At 40.4% G+C, this 26,490-nt stretch overlaps 1 protein-coding gene across 1 annotated transcript in view; it reads left to right on the top strand.

The window, feature by feature from the left end:
* The window catches only part of Abca12 (ATP binding cassette subfamily A member 12), a 167,874-nt gene that overhangs the window by 40,178 nt on the left and 101,206 nt on the right, over nucleotides 1-26,490 (top strand). The window contains exons 3-5 of the mRNA XM_036172750.1: nucleotides 13,863-14,016; nucleotides 22,403-22,494; nucleotides 24,096-24,193. Of these exons, the coding sequence (XP_036028643.1) occupies nucleotides 13,863-14,016; nucleotides 22,403-22,494; nucleotides 24,096-24,193 (344 nt within the window). The remainder of the gene's footprint in view (nucleotides 1-13,862; nucleotides 14,017-22,402; nucleotides 22,495-24,095; nucleotides 24,194-26,490) is intronic.

Genomic DNA, 26,490 nt, shown 5'->3' with positions numbered 1-26,490 from the left:
TTTTTTCCTTCAGTTTCCTAAACTTCATAGAAATGGTATCCCACTTGTTTATCCCTTTTCATTGTGCATTTTAGGCTCAACATCATGCTTTGCTCAGCACTGTATTTTATAGGCGTTTCCATTGCGGTTTACCCACCTTGTCTGCCCATATATATCACAGTCTATCTGCAGTCTTCAGATGGGTAATTATATTGTCTTCAATTTATTTTCAATAACAATGTGATGGGCATTCTTTCACATGTCTCACTTTACTAGAATCTGTCCTTAGAAATAAGCATATCTCAATCATTGTTGAGCGTGGCCAAGAACCTTCTATAGTAACTTCACAATGTACTCTTTCCCATCATGAGAAGAGAGGACCCACTGCTCAATTAGCTCTCTAATTCTTGGTGGTGTCAGATCATTTTCATCCAAGAGGGTTGGTGCAAAATGAATCTCTTGATTTTAATTTCTCTAAAGTCCTTCCCTTTCAGCAGAAATATTTCTTGGGAAAGTATAGAAAACATTTATTTTATGCTAATTTTTAAATTGAGATTTTTTTCTTTAATTGTACAGCTTGCAAAATTACCAGCAGAGAGTTCCATGCTGTGTTTCCCCCCTTACTGAGAGGGGGAGTTTGATAAAAAGTAGTTCTGGCAGAGCTAGAGAGATGGCCAGTGATGTGTTGAAGGTCACAAAGCAGGCATGGGTCACATACATTGTCTCTTCCTATTGGCAGGGGTCTTGGTAAGGGACTCTACAGTTTAGCAGAAGAGCTGCGCCTGACAAGATGGACTTGCTACCTGCCAACCGTGCCACTTGAAAGAAAGGGTCGAGACACACATTTCCCACTGGCAGGTTGTCACATGTATCATTTGTAAACAGACGGTATCTGAATATCAAAGACCTAAATTTCTCCCTGGCTGATGTGGAATGATGGGACCCCTAACCAAAGTGCAAGTCTCCCCAGTGAAGAGACCATCTGTTGATTAGAAAAATACTAGGCTTGTGCGTTTGTGGGATTTTTTATTTTTTTTCTCTGTACAATGATACCAGCAGTGTCTGTCCTCAGCTCTTCTTTTACAGTATTTGACACAAAAGTTCTCATGATAACTAACAACTGATGCAGATTTCCAAATGAAAAAGTCATCGTCAGGAACGTATCTCTATAGGGCATAAGTCTTTCCTCAAAATCATTATGCCTAATGGCTGGTAGAAATCACATTTTAATTTCCAATCATAATTTTCATCTTAAGTGCATAACATTTCAACATCCCAATCTTGTTTTTAACAAGAGATTCTTTTACTCTTAACAATTTGATGGATAGGTAGCCCAGATTTTTTTCTTTAATAAGTAAGGGAATTGACTTAAGACAGAGGGTCATTATTACATAATAAATCATTTAAAGGGGTAGGACTTGAAGGGTATTTTCTAACTCCTATTCCAACGTGGTATTTCACTACCTGGAGTAGTTTGTGAACTTTTTGCTGATATGTAGTTTCAGGTAACAACCGATAACTCAGTTTACCCAAAAGGAAAAGGTTTTGGGGGAAAAGCTAGAATGGACATTTTTCCCCTGAATATCCCTTAACAACTTGGCAAGTTATTTCACTATCTTGATCAGAATTCTGCCTACTGGTCTTAAGATACTGTGTCTACTTGACAGCATACCCCTTGTAAGGGGTAAAGGAGGAATAACGCTCCTCTCTGTCTGTCTGTCTGTCTCTCTCTCTCTCTGTGTATGTATGTGTATGTATATACATGTGCATTCATGTGGTTTTCTTTTTGTGTGTACACATGTGTGTGTGTGTGTGTGTGTGTGTGTGCATGTGTAAGCCAGAGGTCAACACTGGGTATGGTTCTCAATCATGCTTCAAATATTTTTTTGAGACAGTATCATGCTTGACATTTTTCTTTTCTTTTGAGGCAGTATCTCTCACTGACCCTGAAGCTTCCCAAATTGGCTAGACTGGCTTACAGGATCCTCCTGTCCCACACCAGCTCCAGAATTACAGGCATGGGTCACCACGCTTGGCTTTGATGTGGGTGCTGAGGATTGAACTCAGGTCCTCATTGTTACATGGCAAGCCCTTTACTGAGTAAGCCATCTTTCCAGCTTGTCTTCCATATTGGTAAACACTTAGATTCTTTCCATCCCCATTAAGGATATTGAGGTACTTTTAGTGATGTTCCTGTGCTGGCCTGAGGATAAATTGACTAGGAGGCCCTGGAATGAAGCCCTCGATACCTGATAGGCAGGATTCTTTCCATATAGGAAAAGCCATCCACATCCCCAACACATTGATTTATTTTTATTTTACTTTATGAATGCTGTAAACCGAGTCCCATTTCTGTAGTTCCTTGACTTGTCTAGGACATCCAGATCCAAGCCTATAGCACCTTGACCAGCACCTGTCAACCTCTGGCATCATTATTGGGTGGGGCTTAGTTTTCCTGACTCTCGATTACTCTTCTGATTTTCCCATTACTTTATTGTTTTTCCTCATTATGGAGTGTGTGCTTTTACAGCCTCCTCAATCCTTCCAGAATAAAATTCCCATCTCTAAGCAATGTCTCAGATGGGTTTTATGGAGGGACTGCCAGACAACAATGCACATATCCAAAATGGCTTTCTGACGTGCCAGAGCTAAGCTACATTAGTGGGGTGTCAACTCACAGGCAAGTTTTAAAGACTGAGGTAAAACCAACATGCAGGGCCTTTTCAGCAAGCATGTGGGAGATCACAGATTAATTACTCTTTCTATATGCCCTGTGGATATTATTTAGTACTACCTTTAAAAAAGTGAGAAAAAAAATCCTGTGATCACTCATCTATAGGTACAAAATTAAAGTTAGTTATTCAAGTTTTTTGTTTTGTTTTGTGTGCGTGCGTGCGTGTGTGTGTGTGTGTGTGTGTGTGTGTGTGTTTGTCTGTAAAACTTTTTGAAGTCTTTAATATGCAAATATATTCTGTATTTCCCAGAACAGGGGCTGGAGTTTAGTTTCTTAAACTCTTTGGGCCCAAGAGTCTGGATTATGGAAATCTCTGATGCTCCTCCACTCTCCGTCCTTAAACTCAACATCACATCTGAGATCAGAACAGCAGAGAGGCATTAAATCCTCCATTCATCTCCTCCCAGCTCAGGCTTCACGCCTCTGCTGCCTGGAGCCCCAGGTGCTCCACAGAGCAGATAACCATTCAGGCGGCATTTTGCCTGCTAGTCAAAGTAGATGCCCTGGGTATGTCGGAAAACACCCCTCTCCAGCATACCTCTCTTTTGATGAGGTCAGCTGGGGTTGCTAGATGTGCAGAGGGGACAGGGCTTGGGAGAGGGCTCCCCACAGCGGTTCTCATGAAGGGATTTATTGCAGAAGCTCCCAAATCAGGCCTCAGGCCTTTTTGACATTGTTCATCAGCACAGTTGTGCCCAGTAGATGTCCATCCAGCCTAATTCAGCCCCTCCCACAGGGCAAAGGGAAGGTTCCCAAAAGAGTATGTCCAAGAGAATCAAGGGACTAAGTTATAGAGAGAGGATATCTCACAATGAAGGAAAGGGGAAGCTAGGCTTCATTTTTCTCTCTTAAAACTCAAATTTAGCTGTAGAGAGGAAAAATAGCTGCTTAAGATTCTGTTTACAGATGGTAAAGGCAGAGAGAAAAATTTTTTTCCTCCAAAATGAAACTGAAGCTTTGTTACTGAAAAGGAAGTTTCTGGAAAGCAAGCCTGTTAGTTATTGTTGCGCTTATCTAGAAAGATCCACAGAGCCTCTAAGATAAGCCAGGGACCTCGACATGTTTGCCCAGTGGGAATATTTTGAACAGTGTGGTTGAGATTCTTATTTTTAAATTTTCCTAGTTGCAATCTACATGGGAGTTTCTTATCTGCCATGTACCTGTTTCTGTTCTGTCTCCCGAACTTAAATCAAGATTTTTTTTTGAAAAAAAAATTTAAATAGAGCAGGGTACTGATGTGGGAATTTCCGACTTCCTTCAGAGAAGAGGGAGAGACATTCTGTTGCGGACATTCAGTGAGGTAGGATTCTGGAGCCTTCTGGGCTGAGCATCACCCCAACTGTACACTTGAGGGTCAAAGAAGCAATAGTCAGAGGAGCAACAAGGTCCCGAGTCTGGATAGCATTCTTAAAACACATCATTTTCCTTTAAGATCCGATGAACGTTAAGTCCACATTATAAAGAGGCAGGAATCTTTTCGTACTTGACCTTGCTCGTATCCAGTTCCGAAATTATCTCTACAAGGGCAGTTTTTGCACCTTTCAGAATCTGTCTGTATACTTGGCAACAACTTTGAGGGATGTAGATGCATGTTAACCATCCCAGTACCAGCCCAAATGGTCCAAGGTCTTTTCTTATTCTTGGGGACGGCAGCCATTGAGCTATGCAGATGCTAACCTAACTTCGGTTTTGCATGCTAACTCCTAAACTCAGGGTCTTACACGTTCTAGACAGAGATACTCTGCACCTGAGCTCTCTCTCTCAGAGGCCAGCCAGTTGAGCATGGGACCCCATTGTCTACTTCTTTAAGTATTAGACTTCACACCTGTGCTCTCACTATCAGCTGTGGTATATACACCTTGCTAATGAACATGAACTCTGAAAACCATCCATGCTATGGAGCAAGACTTGCCTGGGGAAAATCGGGCCGAATGTGTCATGGCACCACACCCACTGAACACGCAGTAATTGAAACACTACGCCAGTTGATACAAGTATATATTATGAATTACTAGGTAGAAAGAAACATCATGCAATATTCTTAAGCATTCATTGGCTCAGGGCGCAGAGATGGAAGGCCTGGTTAGGCAGCAAAGCCACAGCCGCTGAGTGGTTAAAAAAAAAAAAAAAACATGGTGTAACAGCAGCCGGATGAGCAAAGAACACATGTTTCTGTGGGCCCGCCTGCTTCAGTGTTTATAATGTCTTTCATAAGCTTCATCTAATTGATCTTCCCTGTGCCCTGTGAGGCAGCCAGACCCATTATTCTCAATTTTATAGATGTGGAAATAGGTTTAGAGAGGTTAATTTACCCCCCACGATTCAGGAATTCAACAGCGAAAGCCATAAATGTACCTGTTTTTCCAAATTCTCAGAATGTTCACTCCAGGCTGAACAAAATGTTTTCATTGTCAAGTACCCTATAGTTGCATTTTGACATGTTGTTGCTCGTCTGAACTTCACCTTGCTGGAGTTGCCTAATGAATGTCAGACCTGCCCAGCCTGTCCTTTAGGACTGTCACGCAGCTCATGAGAGAGGAGATACATTAAATTCCTTCTGAAGCTATGGCACGGTCTCAGCTGGCTTTCTGCTGCTGCGATAAAGGCTGTGGACAGGAGCAGCTTGGGGAGGAAAGGGTTCATTTGGCTTACTTGTCCTGATCACAGTCCACCACTGAGGGAAGACAAAACAGGAACTGAAGCAGAGGCCAGGCCGAATGCTGCCTACTGGCTTGCTCCTCATGTCTCACTTGATTTGCTTTCTCATCCTCCCGGGACCACCTGCCCAGGAATGGCACCACCCACAAAGAGCTGGGTCCTCCCACATCAGTCAAGAAAATACACCACCACCACCCCCTGATTGAGGCACTTTCTTAACTGAGTTTTATTTTTTTTCCCCCACCAGATATCTCTATCTTGAGTCAAGTTGACAAACAAGCAAACAAAAATGATCAGAATAGGAGATTTTTTTCAAAACAAAAACTTCTTGTGTCTGTCTTTTAATAGTATATGTTATCCTACATCTAATTTTTCTGGCAGTTCAGGAAAATAAAGACTTCTAGATGCATTTTATTTAATAAACATCATGAACTTGAAAACAAGCAGAGTTCACACCCATGTCTCACCCCTTTACCAACCCTCTAACTTCTGTTTTCACAACTTTTTTTATTTTAAAATTGAATATATTTTTTTAAATATAAGGATGACCCTTATTTAATCCCTTATCTGGTGCCATGCACAAAATATTTTAGTAATATTTACTTAGTGGAAGACAGATGACTTCACTTTGTGGATGGTGCTACAGTGGTTGGTGTTACAGGTGCCATGAATTAGTTAGATTTTCAGAAGCACCAATACTTATGGAACTTATAAGAATAAACATCATTGGTTATTTTGAATAATCGAGCCCACCCATTTTTATGAACCAAGAATATAATGCAGTACTATCTACTGAAGGCACAGTATTTATTGTGTTGACTTAACATTGGGAAAAAAAGCTGACGCTTTGGTGTAGTAACATGAAGGTCAATATTACACTAAAGTCCTACATCATGCAGTATTCCTGTGACTTAGGAGTTTTTAACGAATATTAATTCAAATACCTTTGATTTGGTTTATTGCAGTATTGAATGTCATGCTAAGGATTTTCTTTCTTTCAAATAACTTATTATTTATTCAGTATCTTAAAAATTGCATTTTGCTGATTTTTTTTTTTTCTATTGGAGTGTTCAAAGTCCTATCAGGTTTTATCCTAGGTTGTCACACAGGGCTTCATGGACGCTAAAGCCCCTTTTCAGAGGGTCTGGAATGAAGAAGATCAAATGCAATTGTGTTTACTGGCTGGAGGGTGGCAGATCAGCAGACCTTCCAGTCAGGTACAACATGATGGGAAGTTCCTGTGAAGGGAAGCAGGGGCAGTCCTCTAGGCCTCTTAGACAATCCTTATGAAATGACTGGAAAGGACGGCTTTATATCCATCCCAGTTTTAGTTATGTCTTCAAAAATGTAATTAAGAACAAAAATTGCTTGAAAACTACCACAGTAAAATTTTACTTTAATACATTATTATTATTATTATTATTATTATTATTATTATTATTATTTTGAGAACAGGGTTTCTCTGTGTAGTTTTGGTGCCTGTCCTCAATCTCATTCTGTAGACCAGGCCGGCCTCAAACTCACAGAGATCCACCTGCCTCTGCCTCCCGAGTGCTGGGATCAAAGGCGTGAGCCACCACTGCCTGGTCTGCCTTTACTTTAATAAATTATAGCAAATATACTTTGGAGACCCATTTCCCTGCCTGTATTATTTTATTTGTATTTGAGTATGTAATTGCTTGAAGATGATGCTTTGGAGCTGTTGGTCTCATTTACTCTTGTCCTGGAGGTGCTTAACAAAAAGAACCAGCATGTGTGTGATCAGAAGGCCTTCTACTCATTACGACAATAGGACCCTCTGTCCCTAAAACTTAAGAAAATGTAACACCCTTAGTGAACAAGTCACTATGTTCCTAGTCCAAAATCTCCTTTCTAAGATTTAATATATCTCTTCATTGGAATAAAGATTAATTTTTTCCCACTTTGCTACCCCGTAGGTTGGGTTCTGACCTGTTTTGAAACAAACACAAAGAAACACAGTGGAAAAGTGTGGATTCTATCATTACTATAATATCTATAAATGTCACCACGCCAGCTTTACAAATGCCTCCTGGCCTCCTGGTGTCAAGTGGAGAGTGCTTCATTACAATGAAGACTGACATTTCTGTTTTCACCAACAGAATAAACAGAAAAGATCATCTGTCTAAGCAATGCCAGTGAGCACCACGCTCCTGGGTTTATTATGGAGCTAGACAGAAATCCCACTGAAGTAAAGGTAGAGGAGAAAGCGAGGCTGTTGGGAGAACACTGCCAAGTTCTAGGCCAGGGAAATGAGCGAAGAGATGAAGTGGAAGTGGAAGGTGGGGAGAGAAAGAGAACCAGGGTTGTGGAAAGCAAAGAAGGAAGACTAACAAACAAGGGAAAGAAGCCTAAGAAGGAAATTAGATGCAATGATGAAAGAAGAGAAGAGGAAATGGAATGAGAGAGAATGAATGAATGAATGAATGAATGAATGAGGAAGGCTCACCCTCCCAGAGCACAGCAAAGTACAGTCCACAGGCCACATCTCGCCAACTGCTCGCCTTCGTAAACGAAGTTTTTGTACGACACAAAGGAGCTCACTGAGCTACAACACGTCTTCTGTAGATTCTTTCACATGAAAAGTTACAGGCTGAAGTAATTATGATGGTGTGGATACAGTCTACGCATCTAAAACGTTTCCTATCGGAGTCTTAGGTAAAGGACCACCGTCTAATGCTGTGTTGAGTGTGTGCCAGAACTACCTAAAGTGATTGTGAGCACAGATTGCTAAACCAGCCTTCCTGATGAGCGCTAAGTAGAACTTGTGAGTTGGGAGCAGAGCTAACGCCTCTCCTTTCCTTGGTGGAAATTGAACCCAGGGTGTCCTCTGTCTGTATGCAAAGCAGGTGTCCTTTCACCATGCTGCATTCCCTGAAATGTTCTTTTCTAACAAGGTCCCAGGTGATGCTGCTGAGGCTGTGGGCTTTAATCTTCACATTATGTCTCATGAATGATGCTCTGCATAAGGATTTTGTGTAGTGGGAAAGGAAAAGAAAACTTGATTCTGGTCAGTAATCCTAGATGTACAGGCTGGTATCACTACACAAAATCTGTGCTGCTCAAAACTCTTAGATCTGAGTTTTCTTGTGATTCCAGTTTTACTGAATTTGATTTAGTTTAGATTCATTTCTAAAGTTGTCCTAGAGTTGGGCTTGATTCAACCTCCCAAGCCAACTTTGAGATGTATTGAAATTATAATGGGACTGTGTCAGCAATGTGGACTGTATCCATTTTAAGGAAATAACTCTCCCACCCAGGCCTGGTCACTCACTGTCTTTGTCTGGTGCTACTGGGAGACTGAGCTACCGGTAACTCGGCATTTTCATTATTGCCCTCCTTTTTCCATGTTCAGACTGCTGGGTTGGGACAAATTAACACCCCCCAACCCCCAACCCCCACCTTCCCTCCTTTCTTCCTCCTTCCCTCCCTCCCTCCCTCCCTCCCTCACTCCTTTTCATCCACTGATGGGCTTAGGCATTTTCCTGAGTGTGGAATCTTTGTGTATCATGATGCCAAGGGTTTTATCCTGCCTGGCATCCTGAGACCCTGAGATCTGAGTTTACCTGCCAGTTTGCTGTGGTTTGGTTTGCATAGTCATGGCCTTCCTCTATGTGATTCCTTAAGCCTGAGCTCTGGTTGAGGAGACGCTCATTAAATTGTTAGGATAAACTACACATGCAGCTTAGAAGTTCTGTGAAAGGTAGGGAGCAATTTCTCTTTTTCCTTTAGCCTGGCGTCTAGGGATATAAAAGGAAACATTATTTTAGAATCTGAACACTACAGAGACACCTTCCGAGTAGAATAAGTTCAAGTTAAAATTAGCCACTCTTTAGAACTCATGGCTGTTTGTTGATGCGTGGCTCCGAGGAGTTACTTCCTTGAACGGATAAACGAGATGGGTGGAAGATAGAAAAATCCATTTGCCTTTCACAAGAAAGCAACAAGAGTTTAATCTCTCTTGATTCTTATATTGTCAGCTTTAGAGAGGTTCCATGTTCTGTAAAATGTTGATATGTAGGAGGAAAGACATTATGGCTGTGAAGTAAAGAGGCATGCAACATGCGTGTTGCATGCCTCGCACAGTACACAGGACCCAGGAGGTGCTCAGTCCAGCAGCACTCTGCTCCTGCAGCAGGGCCCCTCCCCGTGGTGAGTGCACACACCTGAGTTCAAAGACAAAGGCCAAGCGCATACTGGAGGCAGCATACACCCTGTGAGACACTTGGGCGGGCGAAAGGGAACCAATTCTTCATTTGCGTGGTCCCATGATGACAGCTTGAATACCGCTTATCAAAAGTCTAGGCACAGGGTTGCCCTCTCTACTTTTGATGCTCGGGGAGCTTTTTTTTTTTTTTTTTTTAAGAAAGCCTGTGATTGATGAGCTTTCCTATAAAGTAGGTTCATCCTTCATCCTTTTTATGATGTTGAAGACTGTTGTGAGTTTATGCTCTTTTGAATTCTTCTCAAGCAAATTTGCCAAGTTAAAATCAGTTCCAAGAAAGGTAAAATTAAATGCAAAGCACCCTTTTCCCCATGGCATCTTTCCCCATTTCCCTTCTCTTCAGGTTGTCGAACGGCCTTCGTGTACTTCTGTTGATTACAGCACTGCCCCTCTCAACCACCCTGTCATACTGATAAGGGGGACAGAGCAATGGAGCCTGATGGTCCTGATTCTACTCCCATTCACTCACCTCCTCTCGGCTTCTTTTGTAAAACTGATTATCTTTTATGTGTCTAGGTGTTATGCCTGCATGTAGATACCTGTGTACCATATGTGTGCAATGCCCATGGAGGCCAAAAGAGGGCAGTGAATCCCATGTCACTGGAATTGCAGCCACTTGAGAATTGTCCTGTGGGTGCTGGTCCTTGCTCCCAGGACCTCTGGAATATCAGCTAGTGCTCTTAACCACTGAGCCATCTCTCGAGTCCCTAATGGCCCTTTCAAATCTGTGTCTATGTATGCTTGAGGTAGAGTGGGGACACGCACATTGGCAGAATCATATTCTGAGTGAGCAGCTACATCTGTGATCTATGTAAGAAGGCAGATGGCTAGTAGCAGTGAGCATGCACTGTAGATGTGCGAAGGTCTTACAGGAAGTTTATGGAGGCAGAAGTTCACTATAGAGGGACAGGGGAGAAAGACTAAGAGTCAACTTGATGGGTCCCTTGTAGCAGGTTCCCTGAGGAATACACAGATGGGAATTATCACTTCACTTGAGTTCCCACTTGGGTTTGATAGAAGGACTCTTTCTTGTGTTGGCAACTGGGCCTGCTTCCATGGTGCTAGTGGGTAGATGGGTGGGCTCAAGTGTTCTCGAAGCTCTCCTGAGTTTCAAAGCCTTCAAAACTACCGATATTAGTTTGCAAACTATTGGTGTTTGTTTCTGCATCATTTCTTTATGTGTACTAGAATAGATAATTATCAACTGAGTTGCTTAGAAATAATTACTTTTCAGTTCTGGAGGTCAGAAGTCCAGAACTACATCCCAGTGTGCTCATTTTTTTACCCTCTTGCTTTTCTTCTGGGCAGCTTTTCTATGCTGCCTTCTGTTGTTTCCAGTTCTTTCTTCCCACTGGTCTGTCTTTAGGTCATTTAGATCACATTTCTCCACATCACCTTCTCTGCTCTCATATTAATGCATGGCCATGGTGAGCTCACCACGGAGTTCATTGCCTTCTCTTTAAAATGAAGACAGACTTGCTCCACGACACCCCTTTAAAGCAGATTCATGAGGAGATTAAGGCTTTGTTTTCGAGTCTCCAGTTCAGAATTTCCCTTCTTATTATTATAAAATCTGTCTTTTTTTTTTTTTTTTTTTTGAAGTTCATTGTCTTCCATCTTTTCCCACAGGAGGAATCTAGCATTTTAATATCAAGCCTAACTGTGAAAGGACTTGTATTCTACAGCTGGCCGACTGCCTTGACAGCCAGCACATTTTATAAAGTAGTTGTTAAAATCAAGCCTTCACCATTGCAGCTCATGGCTAATTTGTGTGTGTGTGTGTGTGTGTGTGTGTGTGTGTGTGTGTGTGTGTGTTTGGGGGGAATCTGCATATTCATTCACATCACTTACTTTTGTTTTTATTACTTTACAAAGTATTAGGTTTCCTTATGGCATTTTTCAAACAAGATTTATTTGTATTATTTCTTGTCTCTCGCTTCTTCTCCCTCCCTCGTACCCTGCCCCCAATAGCTTCATTTCTACTTTCAGAATGCACATGCCTTTTGCTCCTCCTTCTCAACAAACTTAGTACCTTCTCATAGTCTCCTGACTAGTTTCATGGTCATTATATGCTCTTATAACCTCTCATTTACATACATACAAACATTCAAAGTTAGGATCCACATATAAAATACAACACGCGAGTTTTGTCTTTCTGAGACAGGGCAATTTCACCTAATGTAAGACTTTCTAGTTCCATCCATTTTGCTGCAAATTTCATTTTTATTAACAGCTGAACAAAATTACTTTGTGCATATAAACTACATTATCATTATCCATTTTTCTGTTGATGGGCATCTGGGCTGGTTCCATTTCCTTGCTGTTATGAATAGTGCAACAAAAACACAGTATCTCTGTGGTAGGATATAGAGTCCTTTGGGTACATGCCCAAGAGTGGTATAACTGGGCAAAGTAGCTGGAAGTTTTCCTGTGTCCTACCCAGCCCCGTGGTTCTGCAGCCACTTATAAAATAATCACTCGGAGGCTTATATTAATTACCAACTGTATGGCCTATGGCAGGCTTCTTGCTAACTAGCTCTTTCATCTTAAATTAACCCATTTCTATTTATCTCTGCATCACCATGTGTTCCTTAGCTTTACCCATGTCCCATTACATGCTGCTCCTTGGGCAGCAGCTGGCATCCCCCTTCCCCTTCCTCTCCTCTCTCCTCTCACTGTCTCTCTTGGATTTTCCCGCCTGGCTCCATCCTGCCCTGCCAGAGGCCAATGCAGCTTTATTTATCAACCAATCAGAGCAACACATATTCACAGCATACAGAAAGACATCCCTCAGCAGGGTAGTGCTGTAGTTCTGGTTTTAATGTTTTGAGGAACCTCCATATTGATTTCACACTGGTTTACACTCCCACCAGCAGCAGATGAGGTCCTTCTCTTTTCACATATCACCAATACTTGTTGGTATTTGTTTTCTTGACAGTAGCCACTCTAATATATATATATATATATATACATATACATATACATATATATATACACACACACATATATATGTATATGTATACATACATACACACATATATACACATATACACACATAATACACATATACACACACACATATATACATATACATATATATATTTGCTAGCCATTGGGGGCTTTTGTGGGAGCTATCTTTTCATTTCATTAGCCATTTGTTGATTGGCAATTTGGTTTTCAAGTGTTTAATTTTTGCGGCCCTTTCCATCTTCTATGTGTTAACCCCCTCTCTGAGTTATAGTTGGCAAAAACTTTTCCCCCATTCTGTAAGCTGTCTGTCAGCTCGGCTGATAATTTTACTCCTGAGTTTTTAAACAAAAGGGAAAAGAACATCACATGTAATAATTAAAACGTCAAAATTCAAGGAGATTAAAGTATTTTTTAGCATCTGCAAAGCTGGTTGCCTCTCTCCTCATTTGATTACAAAACTAGACTTAGATATTGTAGGAAAGCTAACACACAGTCAGAAAGAAGAAAGGAAATTTACACGAGACTCATCACCCAAATTTAAAAGGCCATATTTTTTTGTCTGATCCATGAAGTTTTAATACATAAATTTTATGTATTTTAAAGGGCTTTGAATGCCCTGTTTGTAATACTTAAAAGTATATAGTTATCTTCTCTGTTCCCTCTGGAATACATTATAAAATTGTTCTATATGAATTGGCATGTTCAATGGTTACATAATCTTCTTTCACATGGACATACAGATTTATTTTAAACAACTCTAGCAGATGTTCTTGAAGCTACCTACCTTCAAGTACTGTTTAAGAGGAGCTAGAATGACTCAATGGTTAGAAACACTTGCTGTTCTTTGAGAAATTCTGAGTTGGGTTCCCAGCACCCACTTCCTGTAACTCCAGCTCCTGATGCCCCCTGCTGGCTTCTGCAGGTCCCTGCATCCATATGCGCATACCCACACACGCAAGCATACTCATGCACATAATTAAAAATAATCGAACCAATCTTTTAAGAAATGTTTCTTTAGAATGAACTCTAGGTAGAAGAGCCCTTGGGACAACAAGCATTTTTAAGTTCTTTGATTCATTTTAGAACATCTAGAAAAATAAAGTTGAAAACCAAAACACTCTCTAGGCCAGCGTTATTTTGCTGAGGTGGGACTAATTTTGAGGTCCCAGACAGTCTCACTCAAAAGGTAATTTTACAAAATAAAGCTGTGACTGTTCTTTCCCTCCCCAGATATGCCTGTCACAGTGATGTAATTTTTTTTTTTTTTTTTAATTTCAGGTTACCTCGCACCGCGAAACCTTCCAAGTGCTGGATTCTTCCCATTCCTCCAAACCCTCCTGTGCGATACGGACTCTAAGTGCAAAGACACACCCTATGGGCCACGAGATCTGCTCCGCAGAAAGGGCATTGACGCGGCACTGTTTAAAGACAGGTAGGGGACTTGAGAAGCATGCTGAGTATTTCAGAGTGATCAATTTTCTTTCCTTATGAAATAACCAGTGTATCCGTCCTAGAAACATGTGAAAGTTTATTTCCTGTACCAGATGTGAAGGTGAAAGAGCAAAGCAAAGTGGAAGTTGAAGTCCCATCACTATGAAAGACGGAGCCCGATCTATTTTGAGTCAGTTAGTTACTTAAATTTTCTTTGTTAAGATGGATAGCTGAGGCAGTTCTTCTTTTCTCCTCTCAAAGATTCTTTGTCCCTCCTTCCCGTGTCAGTGACACATCGTCCTAAGACTCAATCACAGGCATAAAGCAGATCGCAGGGAACTTAACTGCAGGAAGAAGGACACATTTCTATCACCTTACGTGGTCCTTTCCGCTTATAATAAAAACCAGGAAGTGCAAATGAGAAAGTTGAAGATCTCAAAGTACAGAGTAATAATGTGGAAAGTACAGTAATTAAACAATAACCTTTAAATGGGGGTTAATCCATGTTCTGTTTTATGATGTGAGAAGCAGCTAAAGATCTAAGACAGACAATAGAGACTGTTTATAGCATTATCATTTACAACCTAACTTTTTCTTCCTGGAAATCTAATCTCAAAGAGATGCCCAGGAGCCTACCTGTCAATAGAACTGCAAACAATATTGTAATTTTGAATCAACCCTGAGATAACACTGTTACAGTTTTTTTTTTTTAAATGTCCACTGAAGAATATTTTGTTCTCAAACTTGAGTATTAAATTCCTTGGCACATAGCAAAGTTTCTCATTCAATGGTATCAACATGATTTTGGCTATCCTATAAGATGACTGATAATTTTAGACAACTAATAAATTAAAACCTTTTTAGCATAAACTGTAAACACGTCAAGAATTGTCATGAGAAACAATGTGGAACACACAACTGTTGCATTGGGTTGGTGATTCTCACTGGTTGTGTTGGTATAGTAAGTTAATCAGGTTTGGTGCTTAAAACAACTCTAATATTCTCAATTGTGTATTAATTGATTCAACAAATAATGATGATGGTACTTCCAGAGGCCAAAAACCATTCCAAGTGAAACAGAGGTAGAGAAGACAAAGCCCTTCTGTCCCTTGCGTTCTAATGTGTAGAAGGAGAAGCAAAAAGTGGACGATTAAAAAATGCCTAGCACTGACTTAATAAATATGTCAGCAAGAACATAAACCAGGTAGGAAGTAGAAGCCAAGAGCTAGGGATTGAATCCCATAGCAAGAGAAGGCCTCTCCTAGGAAGTGCCTTTTGGGTAGAGATCGATGAGAGCAAGGAGGAACAAAAGGAGGTGATATTTTATTTGTGCACCCCAATAAAGCTTATCTGAGAGATCAGAGGAATAGGACAAGCCACAGCCAACCTTACCTCACCAACTCCTCAGCCTCCAGAGAGAGCCACTTCCTGTGTACCCAGGCCCCAATGCCTGTCTGTCTCTGCCCTTTTACTTCTTCTCTCCACCCAGCTACATCACTTTCCTCTTTCTGCCCAGCTACATCACTTCCTGTCTGTCTGTACAGACCTCCAGACCTCTATGGTTAACTAGTGCTGGGAATTAAAGACGTGTGCCACCACGCCTGGCTCTGCTCCCAGTGTGGCCTTGAACTCACAGAGATCCGGATGAATCTCTGCCTCCTGAATGCTAGGATTAAGGGCATGTGCTACCATTCCTGGCTTCTACGTTAAATATAGTGGCTGGCTTTTTCCTTTGATCCTCAGATAAGGTTTATTGGGGTGCATACGTAAAATATCACCACAGAACAATGCAGATGTGGACATCTGGAAGGTAGTGTTTCTAGAAGAGCCATAGCAAGTGATGCTGAGATGGGGGAAAGCAAGGTCATTTAGAGGAGAGGAAAGTCAACTGATAGAGCTGGACACCTCAAGGGACGGTGAAGAGGTTGAGTGACGTGACAATCAGTCACATCTGCTGTTTCAAACAGTATTCTGACCTCCAGGGCATTTATCTACTTCACGGCATATTGCTATACATTCAGTATTTTTCTAAACTACCAATTAATTGGAGCTTAATTTAGGAAGTTATATACAATAATAAAATTGTATTAATGGTATTTCTCAGGATGCTATTAACTTTCATGCTTTATACAGCCATGCAATGAAACTGACACCTGGTTACTGGGAAAACTCCTAAATTGCTTCCCTTTGGTGAAGGAAGACTCACCAGCAAAGCCTCATTAAAACCCCAAACAGTCTCGCTCTTCTGTTCTCAGAGAGAGGGAAGAAATAACACCTTTGGTGCCATCAAAGGAGGCCCGAGATGTTGCCTTTAATAGATGCTCTTCCGAGAGCTATAATCACACTGCAGTCTCTGCTGCCCGGCCAGTGGTCTAGGGGTTTGATGGGATTTTGAAGTAGGAGAATGCATACTCCTACAGGCATTAGCTTCACAATGAAAGAAAATTAAAAAAAAACAAAAACAAAAAAAACCCAAAAAAACAGGAACAACAACAACAGCAACAAAGTTGCTGAACTCAGCATCAGCTGTAACAAGCTGTCTGGCAAAAGAGATGGTGGCATTTCTGGGTTTCCTGCTTTCTAACACGGTGGATGGATAGCTTGACACCACAGATCTTACCCTTGTACTTCCTGTGGGGCAGCTTCTAAGAATACATCACACAGTGGGAGCTGCTGGCCCATGCCATTGCTCCCACTGTCAGGGAAGGGCAAAGATCACCCCCTCAGAGCTCACAGGGTCATTATTTGGAGAAGTGATTCAGCATTCCTAGGGATGCTGGGGAAGGAAGATCTGCCTCTATGGACTCCACCCCTGTTACTGACTGTACTTTTCCATGACCCATGGCTTATGAATTCATGTCCTTGGTCCTGCAGAACTGGAAAACTAGCTAATGCAATTTATTCAGGGTTTTTTTTTTTTTTTTTTTTTTTTTTTTGTGTGTGTGTGTGTGTGTGTGTGTTAGAAAAATAACCGAGTTTTGAAATAAATCTGAGAACACTGGAAATGTAGGATAAGGAAGTTAGAATACATAGCTGTCCCTGTTGGACTGTAGAGATGAAATAAGATATATAGCTCTTCTGTTGTTTTAATTTCAAACTATAGCCATTTCAAGTGGAGTTGGTGTTAAAATAGAGGTTAAGATTCATTTCTCTAAGAACAAACTGGAAGGATGCCTTAGCTGTCACATAGGCCAGTTATTCATCCAGACTGAATGCATTGACAACACAAAGTGTGCTCCAGATACACTGCTGCTGCAGATACAGAGATGAATTATGCACATTTCACGTTCAACGAGAATTTAGAACCTCAGAGGAAAAGAGGCAGAGAGACAAAATAACAGTCAAATGATCGCATAATGTGGTAAATGTGATGAATATTTGTTCTCAGCTCTCACTATGCCCAGAACATTAGACATAAATGGTGGCTAGTCACACAGCTTCCTTAAAACATGAAGAATATGGAAACCGTTCTTGAATATATCATTAGACTGGGAGTAGATTTTGGTAGGGAGATGCCAGGAGAGTCCTCTCAGGAGTCTTTGAGGATATATTGTCAAGCTCTGTGGATGAAGTTCAGCTCTTGCCTAGCACGTGCCAAAGTCCTTGGCTCGAGCCTCGATACCACATACACACACACACATCTAGAAAACTAGATGGAGGCATGGGTTATCAATTATGGCAAGATAAGTAAATGGCTTTGCTTTTGATTGTGATTTCCATGAATTTTCTCACAGTGTTGCCAAATGAATCCGTCCATTTTGTGTCTAGGTAGAATCACCTGAATAGTGACATTATAAAGACATTGATGCCTCCTCCTCTCTATTCCCCGTTCCCTCCGTCTCTCCCACATTTCCTCATCCACTCAACAGGGGACTTTCAAAACCTCTTAGGCTTACTTAATCTAGTTACATATTATAAATCCAAAGTCTTTCCAATGAATATTAAAACATTAAGATGGGTCAACATATTAAGGAATTTATAAATCTTGATCATAACTGGTTGACCTAGAAGAGAAAGGTTTCAAAGTACAAGCAGGGATTATATTTGAAGCATGGAGGTCAGAATGAAATCAGAGAGGTAATTCAAACAATTCAAAATTTTCTGTGAATGGCTTCTGCTCATGGAGGGCCAAGAAGGGCAACTGCATGGAGTAACTGGAGATGACTCCATGGCTGTTACATGTCTTGAGTCCTTATCTGTAGTTAAGTCAGTGATGAATGGCAGGTGGAACGGGGATCAGATGCAGGTTTTCAGCACATTTTCTTTCCAGATGCCACTACATATGATTCTGATTCTGAGGAAAAGATGAAAAATACCTATAAAATTTTAACTAACCCTTAGAGATAAAAAAAGAAAGTCAGAATCTTCTTTCTAGGCTGGGCCATATGTCTCTTTCCTAGTAGAAGTGCTTTTTACAGATAGACTTCAGCACGGCACACAGACAGAACCTATCCAGGTTGTCATTCCCTCTCACAGGAAACACTGACACCTGGTGTAAGTGCAGAAATCCTATTATGATGTCATATATATATGACATTTCCCAAATGTGGCTGTTGGTAGACATGTCTGAGAAGTCAAATCTATTCTGAGTGAAGTTTTCATCATGACTGAGTGGAATTTTTAATACAAAATATCTCTCTTATTGAGCTCTGCTCCAAAGGTTTCTTCACAAATGCCACAGAGGCAAAGTCTCTGGCAAGCTAGAAGAAAAGCCCTCAGCCAATGCTGTGGTGCTTGTGCACGTAGCTCAGACCAATGAAATTCTGTTAAATAATGCTACAGTCCACTTGCTAATGTAAGGCAGACATTCCAGGGTAAATTTTCTCAAATCAGATGGCCCTATGTGTCCCATTCAGAGGCCATCTACAGTTTGCATAATGCTTTCATATACTCCCAGAGATGTCCAATGTGAGATAGATTTTAGATGAGTTCATTGCACATCTTCAGAGCTCCTGAATAGGGGCTTTAAGTCTCCTAGGTTGGTTCTGGGGAGTGTAAATGGGGATCAGCTCTCTGTGAGTAATCACTCAGGTGTCGCAGTCTCCTGCAGCGTTTCTCAGCTTTGGCACAGCTGATACCTGGGACAGAGAATTCATTGTTGTGCTGTATGTTGGAGGGTGTTTAGCATTGTCAGGAGTCTCTGCCTACTAAGCACCAAGCGCATCCTGTCTGCAGCTGTGACAGATGACTACGTCTCCAGTCACTGGATTGTCAAATGCCCTCTGAGCGAGGCAAGTAAAGGCATTCTTGGACAAGAGCCAGTGCAGTAGGTTAGTCAAACAGTGAAGGAAAATCAGGTAACACAGACTCAGATTAAGGATGTGAATCTAAGGGCTATGCTCTACAAACATGACCAATGATAGCTCCAATTTAGTGGCCCAGCCATATTTTCTTATCATTCCCTATTCCTGCCCTTGCTTAGCTCCTCCCACAAATGTATTAAAACTCTTGATTTTTCCCATTATGATTATACAGAACAGAAATGTGACAAATGTTTTTGAGCTAATGATGAGCATGGCTAGTGAGGGGTGGGATGATGTGTCTATATCGGTGATGCCACAGCTGGGTATTTCCTTCTCCAATGATGCCTGCAGACTTGGGGGCCTACAAAGAGAGTTCCCATAGATACACACTTCACCCATTGCGAGTTAGTTCATGTCCCTAGCATGCAGATGAGGGGAACGATGTCTGAGATCCTTTAGGAAGAAACAGAATCAGAATTTCTAGAGTTTTCTCTAACTCCAGTGCGCTTGGTTCACATCCCAGTAATACTGCCTCTTTGTTCAGTCAGTTACCAGATCAAAGAGTCCAGCGCTAGGTGGACTGTGTCAGACCCAGAATGTCAAGGTGAGTGAGACATGGTGCTTGCTCTGCACTATCTAAGATGTCACAACCTAAAATAGAGAAGTCGCTGCATATAAATACGCACGAATCAATTATGTGAGGCAACAGAGAGGGTGATGTTCCTCTCCTGTAACTCTAATCAAGCTCATTAGAAAGTGTAGAATGCCACCAACTCAGGAAGATTGGCTTGCCTCTTGCCCCCTCAGTGGCTTGGATAATAAAATTGTTTGACAGACGTTATATTTTTTGGCTTATAGTCTTGATATGAAATAAAAGTGGGGAGATTTTTTCCAGAGGATGAATAGCAAGGTACATATGGTATTCCAATTCTACATTCCCACAGCACAGCTTCCTAAAAGGAAGTGGGCAGGTGTATCACTTCCTGGTCTAGGGGAGATCTTCTTAGAACCAGAACCTCCACAGCTCCTCGTCTGGAACCTTCGCTTTGCTGATGGCCACAAAGGAAGGGACTGCCTTCTCTGCAGCAGCAGTGTCTGGGCTATTAATGGACAGGAGAAGCTGGGTAGCCTGGCTCTGTGTGGCAGAAGAAGGCTTGCTTTCCCAAGACCACAATTTCTTAGCTACACACCTTTTTCTTCCTTTCCCCTCTTACTTACTATTCAGTATATTGTTCCTTGCCTCTTCATTGCTGTTTTGATCTTCTGCATTCTCCTCAGATTCTTTTCCCTGTCCCTGGTCCTTAAAATTTTTATGAAGGCCCCCTGCCCACCCCCTCTCTCAAAATGTGCTGATACTCAGTGATCTTCCTTAGAGAGTTATAAGCTGGAATGGAAAAAATGTCAAGGAAAAAAATGTAAATCCAACTTTCCCCAACTTTCTAACACTTTTTTTTTTAGAGAAGGAAAAGGTTCAGGTCAGTTCTTATTTTCATCTGAATGGCTTTTCCATCCAAATAGTCAGCATAAGGAATGTAAAAAGATTTAGGGGAGTATGGTCATGGTCATGAATAATTCAAAGGTACATTAAGAATGCAGAACTTTTGGAGCAACCACTACATTTTAAGGAGAATATTGGAAAAACACTGGGGAATAGAAACAAATGCTACTTCTCATCATTTTTATAAAAAGAAGCCACCAAAACAAAAACCACCACTGAATGAATTTTCCCAATTATAAATTGCTACGATCTGCTTTATAAAGCAGGAGTCTGGCTGAAACACAATTACAAGTAGAATTTTTTTTACCATCTTTATGTATCTTAATTATGCTTTTCATAAACAACTACACAACATTCACCAACTTCCTAGAATTCTGAAAATTATCTCAATGTAGGTATTCTGTTTATAGAATAGACAAATCTATTTTAGGTGCTTATTTTTAGTTCTATCTAATTTTCAAGAAAATATAACTATTTCTACTCTGGTGGTTAGGGATATGGCTCACTGGCCAAATGCTGGCCTGGTGTATGTGTGGGACCAGCCCTCACCATATTTACCCCAGGGACTCTTGAGGAATGAGGGACGAGAGACTTAGTTAGAAATAGAGAAGGGAGAGAAAACAGAAAACACAGGATAGACTCAGGTGGGCCTGGATCCTTACTCACCTGCCCAGAACTTTATTCCAAAGATCTATCTAGAACAATGCCAACAGGTGGAACAAAAGACCTCCCCCTTGCTAGTTGCAGTCAAGTGCAATCAACCTCTTATGCAGTCCTGCTGGGTACAGTCACTAGGAAACCAAGGTGGCTCCTACAGGCATGTGTGAAGCCCTAAGCTCAATCCTCACTACTGAAAAGGTGGAAGATACATGTTTTTGTTGCTGTTGTTATTTTTGCATGTCAGTACTAGACATCAATATAGGGAATGCATTTAAAACGATGCTTACTAAATTTGGGAAAATTCAACAATATTTTCTTCCAAAAGCTAGTGTGGTTATATGGCATGGGATCCCTGGGCTCCACAATACTTTTGTCTCTACATTGTCACATTTTATTAGATGGTAGAATTAGAAATGTGGCTTAATGTTACCCCTTTGTACCTGGTCACCTATAATGGCATCAATCACAGTGTGTTCCTGGCACCTGCTAGATCTTATTAAATGTTTATTCTTTTTTTTTTTTCCATGACTGTAGCTATAAGAATCAAAATGCCATCCACAGTTAAATGCAGGAAACTTTTTTTTTTTTATTAATGGCTGACAAACAATCAAGCCTTGTTTTCTATCTTCAAAACAAAACTCCCATACTTACGATCTGCCAGCTTTTCAATAGGAAAAGAATGCCATAAGTACTGTCAGTGTTTGCTTACAGTGCTTTATTCAAGTAAGTTCCTTTTACAGGATTAAAATAATAAAAACTTTAAAATCTCATCTAGTCCATCATCACTGAACAAAAGTTTCCCTGGCAGGAAACCCTATGCACTCACTGGTGCATTGGTTAGGCGAACCCATCCTTTCATATCTGAGGAAAGAGGTGAAAACTTTGCAAGTCCTTGGAGCCCCTGTACCTGCTGCACAGTACATTGCTTTGTTTAACTGAAATTAATATGGACAAAGTTAGAGAGTTCTTACTTTTTCTTCCTCTAGTGAAATTCCGAAAAAGTCATCCAACCCGGAGAGAGACAGCAATTTATCACTCCAGAGCACCCAAGTTCCAGAAAGAAGTCACACATCACTGGGTAAGCCAGCTCTCTCCCATAAGGCTTAGAATAGACCTTTGGAACAGTCAGCAAAAAGATAATCTTTAGAAGGTTTATACATCAGATTCTCAAATAAAGATGGAATGCTTAGATTGCCCATAAGGGAGGCCAGGAATCCCCGTGGCTGCCTGTGTATGGCAGTATAATTATGCAAAGTTCTTCAGAATGATTAGCAATTAAGTTCTTACTAAAATGCTCCATAGGAAGAAAAGTGTAGATGTTGGGAATTACACCACATCCCAGAATTGAGTCTGGACTTCACCTGCATGATAAATGGAACTGGGGTGGACAGAATTTCCAGTAACAAAAATTATTGGCAAGTATTTCAGAGATTTGTCCAAACTTTCCATTTAACAGGTGAAGATTATGAAGCCCAGTAAGCTTAAGTTCCTTGTCTGTTGGGATTTGATTGCTCCTTTGGGGAAAAGAAGGAGCATATCTCTTTAAATATTTAAAAATTTTAAATTATATTTAAATTTAATAAATGTATATGTATATTAGGAATTAAATAAAATGTGAATATTTGAATATTTAAAACTATGATGGTAAGTGAAGTGCAGGGTTGATGTCATAGGAACATGCTGGACAGTGTTCTAGGAGTTAATGCTATTATGAGTTATCTGTGACTATCTTGTCAAGGCAGAGCAGAAATGAGCTCACAGTCTCACAGTTCAGTAAGCTCTGCTTTGCTCAGTAGCTATAGATTATGCTTCTCCTCCTGGCTAGTAATCTCATAAATAGATTGCTTGAGTCTAGAGGAATCAGATGGTAAATTCTTCAGCCCTATAGGCACTAAAATAAAGGCCCTACTGAAATACATTATTGGTATCTTTAAATGTTGAGATTTGCTGTCATGAGAATAACAAACACTTGTGCCTAATAATTTATAAAAATCAACATACTTGCTGTCAATGGTATAGATATGAATCTATACTCCTAGTCAATTAATAATCGGTACTCAGAAACCTCTACCACATTATAAGTAGTTTTAGACAAGGCCACTTTGGGAACTTCTTAATTAGAAAATGCTGTAGTCTAAACTAATCGCTTCATCCCATTTATTTGATCTAAAATATCATTCAGAAACCACTTTGGGGAGGGGGGATTTATGATCCTAAGCAGGTTTCAGCATCCCAATTGGGTAATTAAAAAGGAAGACCATTATCACCAGATGTGCACCTTGGAACAGATGCTTGGAGATGATGGATCTATGGAGCTGGTCAGGGTACCTCAATCCTCTAAGCCTGCACAGAAATGATTCTGTTTATTGGGCAATAATACTGGCGATGAAGTTTAATGACAGAAACTGGACTGAATGCAAATGGCATCAAAATGATTGGGAACAGAAAAAGAAGAGCAGACTAAAGCCATGACAATTTTATGTGGAAAGAAAAGCCTATAATGCCTGCCATTTTGCCAGCATAAAATGTTCATGGGATAGACATATATGAGCATATTCTTGCTGTGGGGCACATGAGGTTACAGAACACAGCTATGAAATCCTATGTAACTGTGCCCATTTGCAAGCGTGTGTGTACATGTACATTTAAAATTCTAATACGTCCTTTCTTCTGTCTTAGTCACATTACCTCCTAGACCAAGCTCTGATTCAGAAGGAATGGGCACAGACATTTTCAATGGCAGCCAAGTACTCACACACATCCTTGATTTGGAAAAGGTAACTTCCTTTCGATTTGTGTCGGACAGATAATGAAGAATTTGAACAAATATGTTTCACATTGATTGAGGGATCTCCCAAACAGGAAGGGGTTTGCAGTACATTTCCAATTTAAATACTATCTCAGGCAGGTTCTTTTCTTGGGCACTTTTCAATCATAGTTTCATTTTAAGACATTGCAAATCCCTTAAGTCTTGGACATTTGTTTACTGCCCTGGTACGTCCCTTAATTGAACTTATGGTCTTCACTTACTAAAAAATAATGTAGTACTTTATGTGATCTTCAATTTTATGAATCAAGAAAATAAAAAAACAAAAACGGAGCTATAACACTCTTTGTGTTTGATGCCTTATCCACACTAATACCTTTGGAAAAATTAGAGTTATGGAAATCTCTCTCTTGAGTATGAAAATCTTTTTCCTTAACATATTTTAGAGAGCTTATCTATGGAGTTTTCTGTTTCACAGAGATCATCTACTTTATGATTCTTCTGATTGAAAGATAATAATTTTATAAGAGTTGTGAGCTGACAGCCTGTAAGCGCTCTCTCTCTCTCTCTCTCTCTCTCTCTCTCTCTCTCTCCCCCTCTCTGTGCTTGTGTGTGTATATATATGTATGTATTATGTTTGTACGTGTATATAGATATTAGATTTGGACAACTTTAAAGAACAACAGTTACTCTGTTATTAACTACACTCTCTGTTTCTTACTATCTTTCAGCCACTCTAGCTCATATGGTCAAGCTATCATGGTTTAAATATGGCTGACTTCCATCATCCTGCTTCTTCCTCCTCATCTCCTTTCCCTTTCCCTGTCTCTCTCACACACATTTTGTCGATGTAGCAGACTTTTCTTCATTCTGAATCATAAGATATGCCTCTGACATTGATCCCCATTCCAGTAAACCTAGCTACTACTGCTTACTGTGAGCTTATTACTGACCCTTTGGTTGCCATTGTGTCCAACAGAGACATCTTATGGAACTGATTCATGTCTTATTAAGGCAAGTCATATAAATAAACAAAAAAGATGGCCCCAAAATGGATACCACAAAAAGATACCACAATCAACAAGACAATGCCAACTCTGCCTGTTTTGTTGGTGATAGAAGTCTTTCTTACTCTGTATAATCTAGACACTGAACGTTGATATTCTATCACTTTTGAGGTTTCCAGGGTCTCCTTGGTGGCCTGGAAGTTCCTCAGCATTTCCAGTTAATTCCAGTCAAAATCCTCCCTTCATAGAGTCTGTGTGCACACAAGGAAAATCTGGTATAGTCCATTCTACTTCTTGTTTCCTGGCAAGAGTTTGCATTGGATCAGACAATTTCTTTAATGCATAGACTAGAAACACTGTTCTCATAGTTGCCACTTTACTCTCTTGGAACTCCCAAATTCTCTTTTTCACATAGAATGGGATTTTAGAATTTTGTAAGGCAGCACAAAGTCACATATTCCAGAGATATAAGCCCCGGGTGAATTTGGTATATATGGATACATATTTTTAGAGTAGGCAGAGCAAGGTGGGGATTGAAGAATTGGGGTGACATATTGATTGCCTGTGTCAGCATTCTCCCTGATTCCTTTCTTTCTCTTCACTGCTTTCTGCAACCCTTGCAGGAATGAGTAGAGAAATCACTTCGAAGTGAGCTTATGTGTAACATTAGATCAGAGCTGTGGATGAATGACCAGAAAACGTAGCATTTACAGTGCCTCCTGGATAGGTGGATCCTGTCTTCTTCATTATCCTTAGTAGTTGAGTTGTTGGAAAGCAGAGTATAAATTTTGTGATGTAAACTTAAGGGAGAATAAAGTTGGCCTCTACCTCATAGAGTTATATGAGTTAGCTACTGGAAGAAACCCCTTGAGTATTATAATTAAATGTAGTTAACATTGTAAATACATAAACTATTATAGTGATCAATATTATGACTGAAGGAATGTTTCATCTGCAATGCATCTGTACTATGGAATACATTGACCAGTTAGAATGATTCCATTATGAAAATTACTTCCCACTACTGCTTGCTGTAATTATCTTGACTTACCTATTTAAAAAAAGCATTTTCATATCCCCCCATTTTTTAATCTTTCTGTACATGAGACTGAAAGGAACACAATCCATCTCTCCATTTTTGGAAGTAAGCACAATTGGTCCAAAAGTAGGACCTTCTGTTTTTTGAGGTCTTCCAATGGTTATGACCAATTTTACAAGAAACCACACAGAGGTAAAGCACCCGAGCCTCTGCTGCTTAAGGCCCAGGAAAAATGAATCTGATTTTTATTCAGAAAGATTT

The sequence above is a fragment of the Onychomys torridus genome, chromosome 23 (genome assembly GCF_903995425.1).
Source record: "Onychomys torridus chromosome 23, mOncTor1.1, whole genome shotgun sequence".
NCBI classification, from domain to species: Eukaryota; Metazoa; Chordata; class Mammalia; order Rodentia; family Cricetidae; genus Onychomys; species Onychomys torridus.
The sequence above is the reverse complement of the archived record's forward strand: the minus strand, read 5'-3'. Positions and strand labels throughout refer to the sequence as shown.